The sequence below is a fragment of the Columba livia genome, chromosome 4, assembly GCF_036013475.1.
Source record: "Columba livia isolate bColLiv1 breed racing homer chromosome 4, bColLiv1.pat.W.v2, whole genome shotgun sequence".
Lineage (NCBI taxonomy): Eukaryota > Metazoa > Chordata > Aves > Columbiformes > Columbidae > Columba > Columba livia.
Genome location: NC_088605.1, coordinates 77,634,383 through 77,654,066, shown reverse-complemented (window position 1 = coordinate 77,654,066; position 19,684 = coordinate 77,634,383). Strand labels below are relative to the sequence as shown.

Below are 19,684 nucleotides of genomic sequence, written 5' to 3'. Positions count from 1 at the left end.
ATTGGGTAGCAAGCTCCAACACATTCCATCATCTATTGGGATAATCCTGGAACAGAAAGACAAGCAACCATGGTTCACGGTAAGGAAAACCATCTCAGGGGCTCTCTGGAAAGTCTAACGTGGTAGACACAAAAATTAAGAAGCCGCTTGACATTCAGGGATGGAGCGACTGCTCTGCTCTGAGGAAGCAAACCAGACGGGCTCTCCTGCTGCCCCTGGACAACGTGACGCTGTCACCCAAACCTCCTTTTCCCAGGGTCTCCCTGCACCCAGGCAGGAGACATCCCCTGAGGGTGGAGGTGACCCGCTGTGCTGTCACGGCCGCGGGACGTGCTGGAGATCAGCGTGGCCGTGGAGCGAGCTCTGGGAAACGTGTGGAGGGCGACCCGGGCGGCGCGTGGCCGGGGCCAGCCGGGCTGGCTCCCAGCCCTGCCACAGCACGGCCCACACCCAGCCAGAGCACTTCAAAGGCAGAAACCCCTCTGAAGGAGCAGGGCTCCGGCCAGGGCTCCAGCCAGGGCTGAGCCAAGCGCTGGCCCAGTGGGTGCCGGGAACTTGTCACCCACGGCCCCGGCTGATTCAGCAGAGGCTGAGCCTACTGTGTCCATACCACCCAAGAAAACGGGGAACTGCTGCTCTGAGCTTCCCTGAGCTTAATCCATCACCACCCCGAGCCTGAAGAGAGCAAGCAACGCAGGCAAAGCACTTCTAAAAACCTACTGCTGACAACTCAGCATCATCCTGAATTATTAACGGACCTATTGCTGCCTTCACGCAAAACACACAAACGGTCCCGAGACCCTCCCGTGGCAAGCCAAAAATGTGCCTCTGCACATTCAGAGGTTTAGGCAAAGATCCCCTTGGTAAAAAGCCAGAGCGCGGCGGCCAACAGCCAACGATGTGAATTTTTCAGATAAAGGCAACCTGACACCTCAGGCCGCGGATCGCCGCCCTTTCCATGTGCGTTTGGGTTTCAGAGAAAAGCTGCTGTGAGAACAGAATGGGCTGGGGCTCCCCGAGCCCAGCAACCCTCTCCCTTCCACGTGAAGAGCCGCTACCAACACGCCAAACCACGCTGGCCGGCTCTCAACAACCTCAAAAATCCGTGTGGCCAGCAGCACAGAACCACACAATCATTTAGGTTGGAGGGACGTTCCCAGCTCCCCATTTCCCCCTGCCATGACAGGGACATCTGCACCAGCTCAGGGTGCTCAGAGCCCGTCCAGCCTGGCCTGGGATGTCTCAGGGATGGTTCATCCACCCCCTCTCTGGGCACCTGGGCCAGGCTCTCAGCACCCCCCATGTAAAAGCTGGAGCAGAGCTGAAGTGGAGTGCCAGCGGGGAAAGGACCAGGGGTACAACAAAAGAGAGGAAGGACGATGACACCTGGAGATGCCAGCTGTGGTTATGGGAGTTCGTGGAAGCAGATGAATCAGGTCAACACACTGTGGCAATGGAAATTTTGCTTTTTTTTCTACAAGCATTGCCATATCAAAGTTATTAAGGTGGAAACAGCAACGAAAGGTGTGACCTTGGCTTTATTTCATAGGAGCAGGAGCCAAATGTGACACTGGGAGGCTGGTGACCATGCCTAATGCTGTCTGGAGACCACACACAGAATGGCAGCTGCCAGCTGCGTGGCCTGTTTTCCCCCAAAACCCAACAGCTGCTCATCCCTGTTCTTCAGAGCCCATGTAATGGTCCACATGTATCTCCTGTAGCCTTCACTGCCAGAGACATGAGGAGACAACCTTGAGTTCCACCTACCAGGCAGAGTTAACGTGCTGGCTGCTTCACCACAGTATCACAATCATTTTGGTTGGAAAAGACTCTCAAGATCAGAGTCCAACCACCAACCCATCCCTGGCTCTAAGCCATGTTCCTGAGAAACTCATGTCCACATTGTTTAAACACAAACCCACGTGCCTAAGAACCTCATCTCCACATCTTTTAAACACCTCCAGGGACACTGCCGGAGCAAAAATGTGGCCAACAGACTCGTCACATTGGCCAGGAATTAGATCATCACCAACACAACATGCCAAAGAACGTCCCAGAGTTGGGTATGTGGTTCAATGAACACCTCCAAGAGGACTTACTGAAGACACATGGTCCTGGGAAGCAGGTCAAGAAGAGCTAAGCTTTACCTTCTACAAAACAAAACGTTGGTCTCCACTTCAACGCTTCATCCTGTGCGAGAATCAGCGCTGGAAATCATCGGAAAGGCCAACCTTCAAACCAGCTTAACACAGCGGCTTGGTCTGGGATCGTGGTACCGAGAAGCGTCTCCCTTGGATGAGTTGGTGCTCACGGAGAGGTGGCTCCTGCATTCATCTGGGCTTCTCCAGCCCGGGACCAAACCCTGGTACCTAATGCTGGTCCAGCACCTACGTCCGGGTGGAGCACTAAGTCTTCCTAAAGGTACTGGCAGGGTGACGGGACACACGTTGCCTCATTGACAAAACTAAATACAAGTTAAAAAACCAATAAATAAAGTTGAAAAAATTAAATGCAGTGAAGTGTGCGGCAGGCAGGTGTGACGACCGCAGCACGCCAAGAGTCCCGTGGAGCGCGGAGGTGTGTGCGGAGCTCGTGCCTGCAGGACCCAGAAGGGAGCACAGCCTGCATTGTGTTACTGATAACAACAGCCCCTCGCCGGTATCCGCACAGCAAATGAGCAAGGGGCAGCACGCAAAGAACACTGAATACCCGCAAAAAAATGTATGTCAAATATATACATATATTTTTTAAAAGAAGTAAACAAGGAATCTATAAGTAATAAACAACTGGTTGTTTCTGGTCACCGAGACCTTCGGAAGTCACAGAATTGTTTCCTCTTCTATCTCTCCTACACATAAATAGGGAAAGTTAATTATGCCATTTTTCAACTGCCAATCAGTTCCTCAGCCCTGAATGAACCAGATATTGAACAAATTCCAACAAATAAAATGATGTGGAATACATTACTCTCAAAATGGGCTTAATATTTCAATCAACACCATCCCCAAGCATTTAACCAATTATATTCTGCGATTATTATTTTTTTTTAACTTCAGCAGACACGACACCTTCATTTAATACAAGTAACTAAACAGATCGCAATAAATTTGGGCTATGTTACATGTCTGTTTCTTTACATCTGAAGTACCAGGGGTTTAAAAGAAACATAATCCTTTCCAGCTGTAAGAAGTTCTCAACCAAGAAAAACTCATTTTCCATTCTCCAAGGTAATCCATTGTTCACTATTCCATTCGATTCTGGGATACGGCGGTGTCACCCACTGAACGTGAAACTCCTGTGCGCTGAAGACAACCCTGTACCTACTCTGAAACACAATGGGCAGTTACCACCAAATATATTGAAAATATGAAAAAAATTCCTAACCGAGCCACTGGCTACTCTACTCATTGTGGGGTTTGATTGTGCCGCCATCCCCGGGGTTTGTTCAGAACAAATAAAGAGAAGGGAGCTGCACAACGCCCCGGGCACAGTTTTCCACCCAGGGGAACACGTGGAGACCTCGCACCGCAAACGCCTCGCGGTGGATCTAAAGGAGACAAAGAGCAGGAGCGGAGCAACACGGGGCAGAACGCAAGAACACAGGAACGTGCAGACCGACTCGTGCCAGTCAACAACAGGAACTGAAGTTTATTGATGTCAGGTTCAGCAACTAAAAATCCATGAGAACATTTTCACAGCATACAGACAACACTGTCCCATAGTAATTTTTCCATCGAGTAATAATGTAGGCCAGGATTTTCTCACAGTCATCGCGATTTACTTATCGATCAGTACAATAATACCTACTTTAAAATATAAATATCAGTAAGTGCAAATCGGTTTTGTACCCAATTGTAATTTAGCTGCTCATTTATATGGCGAGATCTAAGTAAAGAGATGGAAAAAATATAACTGTTAGCTACAAAAATAGCGGCACACATTCTCCGCCACTGTCTCTCAACCGTTCCCTTTATATCCACTGTAAATTATTTCCAACACACTAATCACATCCATTCAGAAGAAACTAAAATTATATGATTTCAAACTATTTTCATTAGAAAAAAACAGTCCTTTAACAACTGCTTTTACTCTTCCGCCTAATTATATACTCTTAAAGGCCAAATATTCAGTCAGTATGCAAAAATAACCACGGCCTTTTATTAAGGCTAAAACACCAGATAAGAGTTCAGAAGAAAAACAGAGATGCTCTTTGCCTCTACCAGCAGCTCTGTCCAATACCGGAAACGACCGCTCATTTCAAAACTTTATATACGCACTCGTCAATCTCTTAGCAGCTCCGTAACAGAGACTCCGAAGTCGGTCTGTTCACAGGACGGTGACGTGCTGGACCACGGGCAGGGCCAGGATTTCCCCAGAGACACTTCGGTAAAAACCCCTACGTTTCTAAACAGCTCTCCCCAACTCAAACCTAAGCAAGCTGAACTTAAAACCCTACAGCCCGTGCCCATCTGGAATGTTCTTGTGACCAACGGTCAAACAAAAAAAGACTGAAGCGATTCACATTTGAGATGCCGTCTGTCTCAGGACAGCGCAAGAATACATTATACGGTTTCGCAAATCAGAGAACTAGCACTATTTTTTTTCTTTTACCTATATACCTGTCACACTTTCTACGCAAAGGCTGCTTATATTAAATGCAAGCAAACCCTCTGATTTCCTGTTCCGTAATGGTCATTGTCTGGTCTCCCCATGCTCAGTGTACATTTCTACAAAGACACAAAATTGATTATGAGTACAAAGCAGCAGCTTTCTAATCCACAAATAAAAACTACGGCGACGTTCTGCTGTTCCTAAAACGCGCTTGAAGCTGCGATTATATTAAAGACACAGATGTGAGGGGATTTCTCAGCTTCCAAACAGACACGTGAACAAGGTATTAGGATCCAGGGGCCACAGGCAAATGAACGAGCAAGCAAACTACGTGACGTTTGCGCAGCGTCCTCCCAAATCCCGCAATCCCTTCTAGCAAGTCTGGGTCTACATCTCCCTCTTCTTTACTCATGTTCTTCTCGCATGGCTTGGCCTCAGAAACTTTTCCATGCCTGTAACGGAAACTCGAGCCAACTTCTTAAATGTCTGATTTCTTCATCTCCTCTCATCATCCACTTCTGCTCCTGAGAAGCTCCTCATCATGACACCTGTATCTCAAGAAGCAAAACAGGAAACATCACAGGGATGAAGCAAGGAAAGATGAATAATAATACGCCTCTGCGTCTTTAATAAAATCCCAACTTCCACTCAAGTTCCTTTCAGGAAATAAAAGAGTTCCTCTCACAAAGGCCAAGTTTTGCCATGCTGGGTATGTAAACATCTCCTGCCAGAGCTGGGGGAACCAACGCAGCCTCCCGATCTGCGCCTCTGTTCCCGACACGAGCAGCAGAAGTCCCGTTGGATCTCCACCGGCCATGGAAAACAGCGGCGGGTGCCAAGCCCGCAGCACCGGCCCGCGCAGCCAGTGGGACGCAAAGGCCACCGCTGACCCAACTGAGCACAGTGCGAGTTACCTGTCCCCGGGACCCCGCTGCCCCACTCAGCAGAGCTCCAGCCCACAACGGAGGTGGAAAAGCCAAGTTCCAAGCCTCTCCTCTGCTTCCCCCACCACAGTTTGCATTTTTACACACTATCCTCTACCGGAGGAGGCACCTCCTCTGCATTTACATCAATTTAACTACAAGGTGACAAAGATCTGAAGTATTTTCAGAGCCGCTTTGTCCAGAAAATCGTGTAATGAAGTTTTGGCTTGGGGCGGAGGGGACTTGCCTATCTGTTTCTGCCATCCAAAACTTGGGATCAAGCAGGCCCGGAGCCAAGGGCGGCATCGTTCGGAGTCGAACTGCGAGAGGCAGAGGGATGACTCATCTGCACAACGGGGACGCAGCCATCTCGCGTCCAAACCCTTCGCCTGCCTCACCATTTTGCCCAAATGCTGAACAAGAAGGCGCAGGAGAACGGATCTCTGGAGCCTCCAGAGCCGCGCGGAGCCTTCGGGGCAGACGAGCAGGCACCAAACCCGCTCAGCCCGCAGGGAGACGGAAGCATCAAAGCCACTTGCTCTCTCCCTGTCAGGGCTAAGGCCATCTTTAAATAAACATTAGCACCAAAATCCCTTCCTAGCAGAGGCAAAGCAGATCCTACCTCTTATCAGCTACTGCCTCAAGCTCCCAGAATTCCACCTCCCACCTGAAATCCTCCCTTCTTCTGCAAAAGTGCTTGACAGCAGCGCGCTCAGAAAGACAAGCAGAGTCCTTCCTCAACTCCTCCTAGTGAAATGATGGTTGTTCCAGCTCTCTCATGTTAGAAACAAGGGGTGGATGTAGGAACAGGGTCCGGAGCGGAAGCAGCCTTGGCTTTCATTCCTGCATATTGCAGCAGAGAAGATCATTAAGCCTTGGATGGTCAAGGCTAGAAACGCTCTGACAGCACCCAGGGTATTGCAGAAACAATAGCTGTTAAGTAACTGGGCAGGAAAGAAATTTACTTGCTGTACGGGGATAGTGTGTCAAAGGAAAATACATTCTGAAGAAGTCCATACCCTCCAAAGCGCTCAGAAGGCAAACATCTGAAAGCCTGTGCCTCGCGGGTCACGCCTGCTGTCCAGAAACACGCCACTGCCCGCCCCGAGCAGCAGCCACCACTGATCAGAGCGCCCGGAGCGCCAACGCCGGGGCAGCCACACGTGTCCCGCCAGCAGGACACCCAGAGCACGGCCAGATCACCACCCAAGTATTTTATACCACGGTGAGCCTTAAATCTTTTATCCTGACGATCACGGCGTACGAGAAACAGAAGCCACAACTTCACTGTTCCGTAACAGCGATGTTATTCCGTATTCTCTCTGAGCATCACAAATTAACTGCAGACAAGTAATTCAATTTATTACTGACATCCTCGCTTGTTAATCAGATGTCTACACTCAGCATATGCACAACACAGATTACAAGACACCCAGGCTGCTCGCGGTTGCAGCAGAAAGTGAGCTGTACAAAAAGATGAATAATTGTCCAAGAGATCTGATGCTGGCTGTCACCTGAAACAACCGAGGAATCTTCCGTTTTCTTTTGAAGAGACAATGTACTGGCAGGCCGGTACTTCTAACTTTGATCTTCGTAGCAGCCAACACCGCAGAAGAATTTTGTAGCTCAGTAACAAAACACAGAAACCTCCTGGGCTCTTAACTCAATTATCGTACTTTGGCAAGGAAGCCTTCCCCTTATACCCTGGGGAAAAATCTTCAGATTAAACAGCACATGTTTTAAAGGCACATGGGCTCAGTTACTCGGTGTAACTGTTCACGCACCTGACTGCTTTGAGAGAACAAAATCCTTCACAGCACCTTGCTTGGAAGAGTGAGCTTTCTCCTTGTTTCCCAAGGAAACAACAGTTATGAAACCACACCAGCTGTCCCGTACACAAAAATGTAAATTATAAGGCCAATTTCAATGAGGGAAAGAAGGGAAGATGTTTAAGGTACCACAGTGCCACCAAAACTGAGAAAGCTGCAGGAAACTCTCGTTTTCACTAGTTCAGCAGCTCACAGAGCTACTTTTGAATCTACAGAGCAACACGGCGACACCATCTGTGCCCATCACAGCTCCCACCTTTACGTGGGCTGCTGCTGACGCGTTAGCAGGCAGTGCTGGGGACTCCTTAACAGCTCTTGGTCAACAGTTGTCATCCTTCCCCAAGGAGGAACTGCAAAAGCAGACAGGCACTGCGGTACAGGTGACCGCAGAAAACCCCAAAAAGGGAAAAAAAGTGCTTCTCAGCCCCTTTGCACGTGACCAGAACGCCGGGCGCTGCCACGCCGGGTCACACCGCTGCTGCAGCTCCTGGAGAACCTGCCTCCCGTGACCGGGACCAGACACTCCGGGAGGTGGAACAGCTCGGGTAGCAAACAACGATATAATTCACCCAAAGGGAAATTCCTTCCTGACCTCATCAATTAGCATGAAGGTTTATATCCCTAATTTATTTTTAATCCTATTTACTGCATCTCTGGACATTGTCATTATACGTATAAACGTCCAGGTCTGCTTGGAATCTGAGTAAACTTTTGGCCTCGGTAACATCACGCGGCGTAATTACGCCAGGTTTCAAACGCACTGATTTTCCGTTTCATTTAAATATCCCTTTGTTCTTGCAGAAGGGAAGCAGCGCAGCTATTAACCACCTCGCTGCCCGGCCCGGGCTGCAGCCCGCCTTGCACCATGAGCGCCCACGCCATCCTCTTACAGAGCAGGAACATAATCCAAGGGATTTTAAGGCAACGATCTAGCAACTTCAACCAGTTGCCCCCTGAAATGATGATACATTTGGTTGTAAAAGAAGAGACAAGAAGCATACTGTGCTGGGCTTTTCAAGGTCACGCAGGAACCTCTCCCTCTCAGCAAAGAATTGCCATCCCCATGTCCAAATAAAGAACAACAGTGTCCAACCAAGCACAACCGAGGCCGTTTTGCTGCTGGCTGGTGTCGCAGAGAGCTGCAGGGTCCCCGGCACAATAACTTCAGCCTGTGCTGCTGCTTATGGACAAGCTCGTGATGTATTGGTCGTGATTATCATGCGAAATGCTCGCTAGGGCTGCAGTGCGATTAGTCACCGCCGCTCCTGCTCACAGCGCTTGCAAGAGGCACCAAGGTAGAAAGCCACACCTTCATTTTGGTGAAAATAGTATTATAATGATATATGTAAGCAGCAGGCAAAGAAGGGAGACTCTGAAATTAAACCTGAGATTTTGGATCCTCTCATCTCCCCAAAATAGTCCTCCCTGCAGAAATATGTGGGCTAAATTTTCTTCTCCCAGCTTCTGGAACTAAAAGTTCAGACCCCAGGCCACAGGTTCTTAATGCCAAAGTCTTTAGGAGAGAAAGAGGAGGTCAGGCTGGTATCTCATGGGAAGATGTCATCTCACGGCATCTCTAAGGGACACCACAGCCAGCGCTGCTCTACCGCAAGCCTTCTGATTACAGGCTTGGGACTGGTGAGTTACGGCAAGAGGACGCTTCTGTCTCAACCAAAATTACACCATTTCACCTCCCTTGAGAAAGATCTTCAAGAAGCAACCAGTCGAGAGAAAACGCCTGTCCCGGCCTACGGTTCATTAATAAATGACCAGAATAAGCACTAACAGAACCACTTCGCCAGCTCGTTAAGTGACAGCACCATGTGCAGCTTTTTTCTCTATTTGAGTCTGTCATATACCGATCAGAGTAAAAAACCCCCGGGTCTCGTAAGCGCCGTTCAACTGCCCCACCGCACACTTCTCAGGGACGGGTTTAACAGTTCCCCGGTTACTCGGGTCGGGCAGCGTGGGGTTTGCCTTCCGCATCGCAGGATTCACCAGGGCTGAAAGAGAAGACGGCAACGGTAGAGAATGATTCTCCCACCAGGGCAAAAAGTGATCTTGCGAGGCCTTGAGCAAAAGGCATTCATGGCTTTTGGGTCGCTACTCAAGTGGAAAAGATGCGTTATTTTCTGTTTATCATGCGCAAAAACCACAGTTTGGGTGAGATCTTTTAACGGACTCAAAGGTATTTTTGGCCGCTAGAGTTCTCAATCTGCTGTGCTAAAAATAGCTTTAAATAAATGTGCAATACAAGCAGTACATGCTTTACCTAGGAAAAAAAAAATCCACTGGCCACTTGTAGATCATGTGAACTCAGTGAGTGGGGTGAGCTAAGAACACCAATTGTTCCGAGCCTTATCTGACTGCAGACCTGGGTCTGTGCAGCAACGGCACCGCCGCAAACCACACGCACAAGAGCCACGGTCCATGACCAAAGCGAGCGAGAAGCTCCCGTAAACAACAGTCGCTGCCGTTGGATGAGACGGTCATGAATAAAGGAGAGAAGGCTGAGGAAGCCAGCGCCTCCGCCTCCACCCTTCCCACCTTCCCTCTGCAAAGGAAAAGCAAGAATTTCTCTGCTGCCGGTCCATATCAAAGAAAACGGATGCCCTCAACTACCAGTCCCTAAAGCCCACCAAGCAAAGCCAGGAAAGACCATGTTCTTACTTTTTCATCAAGCAGAAAAAGGGTTCCCCTAGGTTTTGCTGGCTTTACCAGCAGTGTCACAGAAGCTGGCTCTAATGTTGCTCCCGGGAGCGGACACCACGACCCGAGCAACGGCAGAACAAGAGTATTTCAAAGATCCCGAGTGCTCTGTGCCGGGTAAAGTTCACAGCAGCTGCTGGGGTCCCAGAGAGCCAGCTGAGAGAAGCACCAGAAATAACGCCGGCACACCGAGTCTCCCGTTGCATCTTTCCTGCTCGGGAATTTATGTTTCACACCTTACGCTGTCAGTCAAGAGCATATTCCAAGCTATGTTTGCAGGATGATCCAGAGGATATTTTGGAAAGTCACACAGCCCTCCTGCCAGCCCAATCCTTTCGAAACACTCCTCCTATTCCATCACAAAAAAGGACAAATGTTTCTGTAATCTTGTGCAAACTCCGGTCTGTCACAGGAGCGAGCTATAGATGCCTCCTACCCACCACGGCTGTCTAAAACCAGCTCCAGCAAGTCCTGACACAAACTGAAGGGCACTGCTCCTTCGCAGGCTCAGGACCCAAGTTCTGCTCCAGATGAACAAATGTAAGGTATTTGCTCTTTGCTATTTAAGCAAATCCCTAATTTGAGCAGCCCCTTTTTAGGATTTTTAAACCATTTTGCTGTTGGATTAGAATTAAGCCCAGTTCTCCTAAGACATCTCATTGCCAGGCCTCTGCAAGGGGACAATCACTTTGCAAAGCAGAGCCCGGCTATAACTGGGAAAGAGGACATACGGCTATTTTATAAAAATGAGTGGGTTTTTTTCTTTTTCTGGAGTTTTGCCACAAATTGCCTTCGAGGGCTTGGTTCAGAAATTCCAAATTCAGTTTATTGTTTTTCTCATCGAGAACTAACTCCTTTTAGCAATTCTGTTAATCTTGGAGTCCGGAGTTATTTTTATTAAAGTAACGCCCAGAGTTGAGATGTTCCATAAAAAGACCAGGAATTATTTTGATTAAAGTAACACCCAAAGCTCGGACATTCCTTGCACAAGTCAGGCAAAGCACCTTCATTCTTAAAAAGGCTCTTAGCCTCCTCCTTGTAAACACAGATTTCATGGAGACAACCAAGCACCGAGTTGGAAAAAAAAGGTTATTAAGGCAGGATTTTTCCTGCCTAAAAAAAATCCTGAGGCTTTTGCTCTTAGCACAACGGGGTTTTTGGGTTATTTTTCCCTTCTCCCTCCTCATCTTCTGTTAGGGAAGAAGTAGCACCCATTTCCACGCCCTGACGTCAGATTTCTCATTAGATGTCTGCGCTGGCTTTGGCGTGTTCTGCCAGCACCCCTGTCATACTCAGTATCTGTCCCTTGGCCAGGAGGGAGTCGCGCTGACCCAGGCGAGACCAGTTTCTGATGGTGCTTGCGAGATCAGAATAAATTTGTCCCTTCAGCCCTTAACTCCTGTGCCACCACGGGAATGGGGCTGCAAAATAAAAGATCTTACCTCCTCTCTCGGGGGCCTGGGGCACCGGAACCTTCGGCTCCTCAGCGGCAGCCGTGTCTCCAGGACAAGATCAAGTGCTGCCTTTTTGCTCAAGCGACTACCAGTTAATAAACTCGGTTACATCACCCAGGTTCCTGACGGTGACTAAAACAGGGTTTACGTGTTTGGAGGGGAGAGGGACTTGCGACTGAAGAGCGCTCTTTGTCAGCAAGCCTCCTCCAAACGCTGCTGCTCTTTAGGCACAGCACGCCAAAGACATCACGGAGTTAATGACAGGTTTCCCAGCAAGGTGCTTCTTCCCTGTTGAAGAAGGCACGTAGTGGCAATTTTCAGTCTCTTTAATGTAGAAATTAGGGCCGTGGCAAAATCTTTTCCGTTCCTCTGGAGGAAAGATTACGTTGCCACACACTCACCTTTCTGTCTGCAGCGTGTATAATTTCAGCTTGCTCAATAGCAGCGGCACTCCTGAATTCAGGAAGACTTTAAAAGGAGTGATTATGCTCACGGAAGTAAGCTAACGTGAATAAACTGCCCAGGCAACAGGGAGACATTCCAGAGGCCTGCGCTGTCACCAGGCTTTTGGCCAACGCTGCTTAATCGTGTATGCAAAACACAAATTACAGAAGGATTCATCACAGGTTAGAATATTCTCAATAAATAATTTTGCAGTGCGTTGAAGAGGCTTCTCTGCAAACCTTCCTGGGGTGGAGGCACTGGGATCTTCTCCCCATTTTCGGAGCTTCGACAGGTGTCAGCGGTACAGGCAGCAGAGCAAAGGCTGCCTCGGTGGACCGGGATGCTTTGGGAGGGAAGTCTGAGAGGAGGTTTAGCACCACCCCAGCACCACGCTGCTGAAATTCGTAACTCTTACAGCCATGAGGCACCACGGCAGCTGCTGCAAACTATGTTCTCATCTGGCCTTGGCCGGCACGTGCCAGTTCATACTATCCGGGCACGTAACACTGGACCAAAACTCAAAATGCTCATGGCACGGGGCAAGATATTTTCACTGTGAGGCCCACGGAGTTTACAACATCTTCAACTTTACACACAGTCGCGCTCATAGCTCAAAAATATTTAAGACCCCCCTTAGCCTTGCCATGGAATGTATAAAGCTCTCTCTGAAAAGCTTCGGTCTTCCGTGCAGCACTGAATGTAAAACCTGGCCAGCCACATTCTTACTTGAGAGGAGAGAGATGACTTTCCCACCATCTAACAGAAGATTATAATTTTCACATAAGATTACAAAGTCACAGTTGTAACTCCACCAGAAGGCTACATTTACAAAGATCTGACTGTTCAGCAACTCCCACAGACACAACAGAGCGGTCGGATTCTCAAACACATCTGAGCTATAATGAGAGCAACTTGTTAATGCTTTTTTGCAGTATCTTATGGGTGCAAAGCTTTAACTGATTGGAAAGCCTTCCCTCTCATGCTTCAAGTGATCAGACACCACTAAAGCTACATATCATAACAGCTACTTAAACAGTATTGGGTAAGCGAGGAAGCTTTGCCTCTGTACAGCATTCTCAAAACCAAACGTGACTGAAGATAACTTGGGCACAGTTTTTGTAAAGGTCACGAGCTTTCCCCGTGCAAGACATCTGCTAATCCAGTACGAACTTTCTGTGCATGCCTACGAGCCTGACTACTGCAAATGAACACACACACAAAAAAAACCCCAAACTATTGTCTCTATGTCTTTGCTTTTAGGCACCCTTCTTTCACTACCAAGTGAAGAAAGCGCTTTTCTCCTACATGCAATATTGTGAACTTACAGGTAAAAGTCACTGCAGAAATTTAAGGTCAAACACCAAAAGCTGACTGCACCTTCCATCCCAAAGCATACTGGTACCGTAAAACTGACATATAAAACCCAAAAAAAACAGGGTACAGTTTTGCTGGAAGAGAACTCCAATAGCTGCAAGGAAGCCAGGAAAACACCCCCTGCCTGCCCCTCGCTCACGGCTCGAGCTCCGCTCGGCCACCACCGTAACAGCTGCACAAGGTGCGCGCCCTGGAAGAGCTTCTGTCTTTCTTGCTTCTCCTTAAAAACGTTTTGTCTTGACAAGTTTGTGAAGATAATTGTGCCACTCACTACCTCAGGTCTACAAATCCAAGCAGAACTGCAAGTGGCTAGAGGTTTCCAAGCGCTTCGCTGTGCTTCCAGCTCAGCCGACAGGGAAATTGTACAATTATGAGCTACAGACAGAAAGATGGCTGGGTTTAGTAAACCCGAAAGAAAGGGTTCATAGGATCATAGAAGTGTTTGGGTTGGAGGGACGTTCCCAGCTCCCCAGTGCCCCCTGCCATGACAGGGACATCTGCACCAGCTCAGGTTGCCCAGAGCCCCGTCCAGCCTGGCCTGGGATGTCTCAGGGATGGTTCATCCACCACCTCTCTGGGTACCTGGGCCAGGCTCTCAGCACCCTCAGGGCCAACGATCTCTTCCCCCCGTCCCGCCCGGGTTCTAACAGCTGCTCCACGGACAGGCGGGAGCCGCACGGCGCGGCCGGCGCTGCACAGGACACGCCACGAGGAGGGACCGCCGCCCGTTCCCGGGCAGCGCTGAGCCCCGCAGCCGGGCACTGAGACGCGGCAGGGGACGAGCCCTCCCGCCGGGCGTGGAGGAGGAACAGAGCCCACCCGCGCTCAGGCCGCGCCGGCCCCGGCCATCCCCCCCGCCCCGCGTTCCCCTCCGCCCGCCCGCCCGCGCTTTCTCCTCAGGCGGCCCCTTCCCGCCTCAGCGCCCCCCGCGCGGGGCGGGCGGGCGGGCGGACGGAGCCGCGCGCCCCCGCCGCGGCCACACTCACCGCCCAGCGGGCGCCCTCCGAGCGGCGGGGACGGCGAGGACGGCGGGGACGGCGCGGACAGCGCGGACAGCGGCGGCAGCAGCCGGCACGGCCCGGAGGCGGAAGCGGCGGTAGGAAGTGAGGTCGGAGTGGAGGGGTGGGCGCCGCTTCCGGGCCGGGTGAGCGGCCCGGGATGGAGGGGGCGCGGGCGGGGGTCGGTGTGCGTCAGCGGCGGGACCGGTCAGTGACGGGAGGGGCTGCGCTTTAGGAAGGAAACGGCACCGGGGCTTCCCGTGGCCCTTCCTCCCCATCCTCCCGCTCCCCGTCGCTGCTCGGGCACGGGTCTCCCTCCCTCCCGCTGCCCCCGGGGTTGCGCTGCCGTGTCCCCCCGGGCGCAGGTGGGGAAGCTGCGAAAGGGCCCGAACGCGTCCTGCCGAGGGGACGGAGCCGCCCCGCGGCCTCACGCCGCTGTGCCCAGGTCACTTACTGCCCTTACAGACGCTGAAGTGCAGACAACTTCAAACAACGAACAAGTGTGATGGAGCGGCTGAGGGACCTGGGGGTTCAGCTGGAGAACAGGAGCTGAGGGGAGACCTGATCGCTGTCTGAACTGCCTGAAAGGAGCTTGGAGCATGGAGGGCGTTCATCTCCCAAGTACCAGTGACAGGACAAGAGGAAATGGCCTCAAGTTGTGCCAGGGGAGATTTAGACTGGATGTTCGGAAAAAGTTCTTCCCCAAAGGGCTGTGGGGCATTGAACAGGCTGCCCAGGGCAGTGCTGGAGCCACCAGCCCTGGAGGGGTTTAAAAGGCGTTTAGATGAGGTTCTCAGGGACACGGGTTAGTGACAGAGTTGGGTTGTGGTTGGACTCGATGATCCTGGGGGTCTCTTCCAACTGAAACAATTCCATGATTCTATGAGATGGGGTAAATAAGGCAGGTTTCCTCACCTCCCGGTGAACTGCTGTGCTGTCTGCTAGTGCTCCAAGGCTTAAGGTATTTTAGCACAGAACTGCAAAAAAAACCCCACCTCTTCCTGGGCACAGGCTCCAGCACTCTGCTCTTAGCGTTCTGTTCCCCGCTCAGCCTGCTCAAGTCACACAACATCAGGAATGACAGTGTGATACGTCTTCAAGTAGTTTTCACGATTAGATGCTTTTATTCAGAAGTCACTTCTGCAGCGTTCTTTAAATTCTTTTATTTCGTGGTTTATCTTGGAAGAAATACAAGACTGGGGCGGGATGTCTGTTCTGGACAAGCTGTGCTCTTTCTGTTTACGCACATGCTTACAGACAATCTCATTATTTAGACCAATTAGGCTAAATTAAGCTAACCGCCTTTGCTATTAGCATCATAGTATTTCCCTGAAGTGTTTTCTAGACATGCAGTTGCCCGTGTACGTCTCGGTTTTCAAAGCTTCTCCAGGAAAGGCTGACAGCGTTGTATACACGACCTCTGCACAAACGCGGAGATGAGAAGCGTTGTGCGCTGCCGCCAGCGACACTCCGGGTTCTCAGAGCTGCTCCCCTTCGCTGGGCAGCGAGGCCGCAGCACCCGCGTTCACCTTTACCAAATGCATTTGGCAAGTTCAACAATCCATGATTAAGGAACAAACCGGTTTTGATAGGTACTGCCTTGCTTTCTCTACCATAACCAGAGAAGGTAGAAGCTGATTCCCAAGGTGCTGTCAGCGAGAAAGAATTTAAAACATTGGTTAAGCCCGCACTTGTCTGCCCTCAGAGGCTGCTCTGAGCAGGTCTCTCCCGCGCTGGCTCTTCCATGCTGAACGATTTTGTAGGCGTTCAGTTTCCTTCACAGGCTCAAGGAAAAGGTACCGAGAACAAGGTTGTCAGGCAAATCGCCTTCCTTTCCCCCTTGCCTTCGGGTACGTACCAATGCCAAGGCACGGACAATGTCCCTGTGCTGACCTCAGCAGCAGCGCTGGATCCATCTCCTGAGCTCCCACACGCGTGGGCGTCACTCCACCGAGAGCTGGACGCTTTCCGGCTGTTTTGGGGGCTGCTGCTGCTGTTCATACTTCCTCGCTGAAAAAAAGAAACGCCCATCAACACCATTTATTGTACACATGTATATGTATGCTTGTATGCGCATCTATACATATACACATGTATAAGTACGGCAATAATCAAGAAACAGACTTAAGATCAGAGAATGTGATTTCACCGCTTAGCCACACAAGGGAAGCGTCAGTCACCGCGTGGAACTGGGCCCGCAGCGCGTGGTCGCGGCAGGGCTGAGCAGCAGGCTCAGAGCAAAAGGTCAGTGAATTAATGGCGGAGAACTATGATTCTGTCCAGGTCCTTTCATTAAAAAAATAAAAATTAAAGACTGTAGCTTCAGAAGTACTATTACAGATGGCCTGAACGACTCATTAGTCACACGGCTCATCTCCACATCACTCATCTCCTCCACAATATACAAGCCACACACTAACAACTACACTGACTTCAGAACTAATCTGGTTGGCAAGGAAAAAGGGACATCAAAGAGTTCGTGTGCGGTGAAACAAACAGCAACAACGAACGCCAGCAGGCATTCCTCAGTTGGAAGCATGTCCTTGTTCATTCCTACAGTGGCCCAGCTGAAGAATCTTTACATTTAAAAGTTTTAACTCATGAAAGTATTTCTTGCCCTTGTCCCCTGTAGGCATGCACACGTGCCTGGTGAGAAGCAGGCGCAGGTGTTTCTCCGAAGCGGATCTGAAACCGCAGAGCCATGGGGCTCCTTCCTACCTTCAACATTATGACGGGAGCGGCAACACTTGTCAGGTACAGTACGATTCCCATTGATTTTCACTTTATGAAGCTGAATTACTCATGGTCCCGCAGTCCCCTCAACTTTTTACAAACGCATCCACGTTTCGGCTGTTCTCAGCTCTTTTTAGCTTCACCACGCGACTCGTTTTGACAGCCAGAAGAGCTCCCTCGCGCTCCCTCGCGCCTCGACCCCGTGCCCCGCTCTCACAACCACCTCGGTGTCCCCAGCGCACGGGGACGGGAAACTCGAGGCCGCCCGGCGGGATCCCCGTTCCCCCGCCACTCACCGATGGAGTACATCTCCAGCTGCTGCCGCAGCCGGATCTTCTTCATGCTGTCATAGAAGTTGGGCTCGGGCGGCGTCTCGGCGGCCGGGGGCAGGGTGAAGATGCGCATGATCCTCCTCTTGTTCCTGCGAGGGGACAGGAGGTGACAGGCCCGGCCCGCCCGGGAGGCCTCTGCCCGCCCCCCCCCCCCCGCCCCGGCCCCCCGCTTCCCCTCACCGCCGCGCGTAGACGAGGAGGGCGAGGCTGGCCAGCACCACCAGCAGGTACACGTTGGTGGCCTCGTTCCACGCTTCATGCACCGAGTAGTCGATGGCGCCGCTGTCGCCGCCCGCCCCGCCCGCAGCCGCCGCCATGGGGAGGGAGCGCGACCGGCGCGCCGGGGCGGCCGGAAGTGGCGTCACGGCCGGAGGCGCCGCGCACCGGTCTCCCCGCCGCCATCTTGGGGCGGCCGTGAGTTGGGTGTGCGCGGTGTGTCGCTTCGCCTTCCGTCCTCCGCACGGCTTTATTTCCCCTAGAGCTGCTAGTCCCCCGGGACAGGAGAGAAATGGGTATCAGCTTCTCTCTCAGCGTGTTTGACAGTGTTCTGCTGTCACGGTGCCGGTGGGAGAACGTGCAGGCAGGTTGAAGGCTGGCCAAGGTGAGAGTTCAGTGGACTTTGTGGTGACAGCAGGACGTGAGGTTCCAGCTAAATAGCCTTGGGCAGGTTATACAGAAGTATGGTTTTTTATGAGTATAAGGAGTGATCGCCCAGGCCAGTGAGAATGATACCTCGGGTTGGAAAACTGCCCCCGTATGTATGAGGTGTGAGTGTTGGGCCTGGGATGCAAATGCGTGGGTCGGAACGCCGCCCACAAGATACAGAATCCCAGGATGTCAGGGGTTGGAGGGACCTGGAAAGCTCATCCAGTGCAATCCCCCCATGGAGCAGGAACACCCAGATGAGGTTACACAGGAAGGTGTCCAGGCGGGTTGGAATGTCTGCACAGAAGGAGACTCCACAACCCCCTGGGCAGCCTGGGCCAGGCTCTGTCACCCTCACCCCCAACAAGTTTCTTCTCAAATTTAAATGGAACCTCCTGTGTTCCAGTTTGCACCCATTGTCCCTTGTCCTGTCACTGGTTGTCACCGAGAAGAGCCTGGCTCCATCCTCCTGACACCCTCTATATATTGATCCCCAGGAATGAGTCCCCCCTCAGTGTCCTCTTGTCCAGCTCCAGAGCCCCAGCTCCCTCAGCCTTTCCTCACACGGGAGATGCTCCACTCCCTCCAGCATCTTTGTTGCCCTGCGCTGGACTCTCTCCAGCAGTTCCCTGTCCTGCTGGAACTGAGGGGCCACAGCTGGACACAATATTCCAGGTGTGGTCTCCCCAGGGCAGAGCAGAGGGGCAGGAGAGCCCTGCACATAGGAATGTGGCTGAAAACAGTCACAACATGAGTGTGGTGTGTTTGAGATAACATTTTTTTGAAAAACACCCTGTCTAACCTCTTGGTCCAGCCCTGTATCTGTAAACCTATAAATTGAGAACCGTTAACAAGGGCTCAGCTCAGCCTGGCTCTGCTCTTGCTGCTAACAAGAACTCTGTGCCTGTGCGTCTCTGTCTGCCTCTGTATGAGTTGTTCCTCATCACCACAGGCTTGGAGTCAAGAGGCCTGTGCCCGCCCTGGCTGGTGTTCGTGCTGCCGTGGCAGAGCTGCATGGGATGGAGCTCAGCAGCGAAGCAGTGTCTAGAGAAAAAGGGGCTCGAGGTGGTCAAGCGCTTTCACTTTTCACACAGGAACTACATTTGACAGTTGTTAAAATAGAACTTTCTGAAAAATCTCGATGCCTCTGTTTCTTTGGTGCCAAAATGGGAGTTGCTGGATTTTGAGGTGGTGGAGAAGCAGAGCTTACTCCTGTGCTCCATATGCCCCTGATGCCAAAAAGCACAATTGTAGGATTCTGCTTTGGCAGAAAAGGTGGAGCAGAGCAAGGGTTTCAGTTTAGAAACTTGAAAACTCATCTGAGCTCCTTAATGAGATGCAGATTAACTACCCGAGTCACATGCATTTTTGTACTGCCTAGTGTGGCATGTTTAAGCTACATTACAGGTGAGGTGTGCTGTCCTTTCTCCGCTCCCCCTTCTGCTTTCTATCCCCCTCTGGCCCTGGTGCCTCCTTTTACTGGATCTTCCTTCAGACACTGCACCCATTACAGTGTAGACTTCATGAATATGGTTCATCTCCATCTACTGTGTGCACATTCGGGGTTTGTTCTCATGTTGTGGTTATCTGTCTTGACCCTTTGTAGGACAATAAGGGGAAAACCCAAATGTT

At 51.1% G+C, this 19,684-nt stretch overlaps 3 protein-coding genes across 11 annotated transcripts in view; 1 reads left to right on the top strand and 2 right to left on the bottom strand.

Moving 5' to 3' along the window:
* The window catches only part of SLC20A2 (solute carrier family 20 member 2), a 58,306-nt gene extending 43,837 nt beyond the window's left edge, over positions 1-14,469 (bottom strand). For 2 of the 4 annotated variants that reach the window (XM_065062472.1, XM_065062476.1), the window contains exon 1: positions 14,331-14,469. The gene's annotated coding sequence lies outside the window, so the exon portion shown is untranslated. Of the gene's footprint in view, positions 1-10,033; positions 10,361-11,514; positions 11,769-14,330 lie in introns of those variants that run through there. The other 2 variants (XM_065062473.1, XM_065062474.1) reach the window with 2 other exon arrangements.
* Positions 3,623-17,772, bottom strand: SMIM19 (small integral membrane protein 19). Its single transcript, XM_065062519.1, has 4 exons — positions 17,588-17,772; positions 17,372-17,496; positions 14,797-16,352; positions 3,623-5,165 (listed from the first exon to the last, which is right to left on the bottom strand). Exons 1-3 carry the CDS (start codon positions 17,722-17,724, stop codon positions 16,285-16,287), a joined length of 330 nt encoding a protein of 109 aa, XP_064918591.1. The 5' UTR covers positions 17,725-17,772; the 3' UTR covers positions 3,623-5,165; positions 14,797-16,284.
* The window catches only part of HGSNAT (heparan-alpha-glucosaminide N-acetyltransferase), a 35,730-nt gene continuing 30,358 nt past the window's right edge, over positions 14,313-19,684 (top strand). The window contains exons 1-2 of one of the 6 annotated variants that reach the window (XM_065062461.1): positions 14,313-14,440; positions 16,975-17,096. In XM_065062461.1, coding sequence (XP_064918533.1) covers positions 16,977-17,096 — 120 coding nt within the window. In that variant the 5' untranslated portion in view covers positions 14,313-14,440; positions 16,975-16,976. Of the gene's footprint in view, positions 14,441-14,467; positions 14,550-16,974; positions 17,097-17,768; positions 18,009-19,684 lie in introns of those variants that run through there. The other 5 variants (XM_065062465.1, XM_065062466.1, XM_065062462.1 and 2 more) reach the window with 5 other exon arrangements.

What these genes read in the sequence shown, in the direction of transcription:
- SMIM19 (XM_065062519.1), bottom strand. Translation starts at nt 17,724, where the DNA reads ATGGCGGCGGCTGCGGGCGGGGCGGGCGGCGACAGCGGCGCCATCGAC. An exon ending in CTCCTCGTCTACGCGCGGCG is followed by an intron (nt 17,497 to 17,587) that starts GTGAGGGGAAGC and finishes GTCCCCTCGCAG; the next exon opens with GAACAAGAGGAGGATCATGC. An exon ending in GCTGGAGATGTACTCCATCG is followed by an intron (nt 16,353 to 17,371) that starts GTGAGTGGCGGG and finishes TCTTTTTTTCAG; the next exon opens with CGAGGAAGTATGAACAGCAG.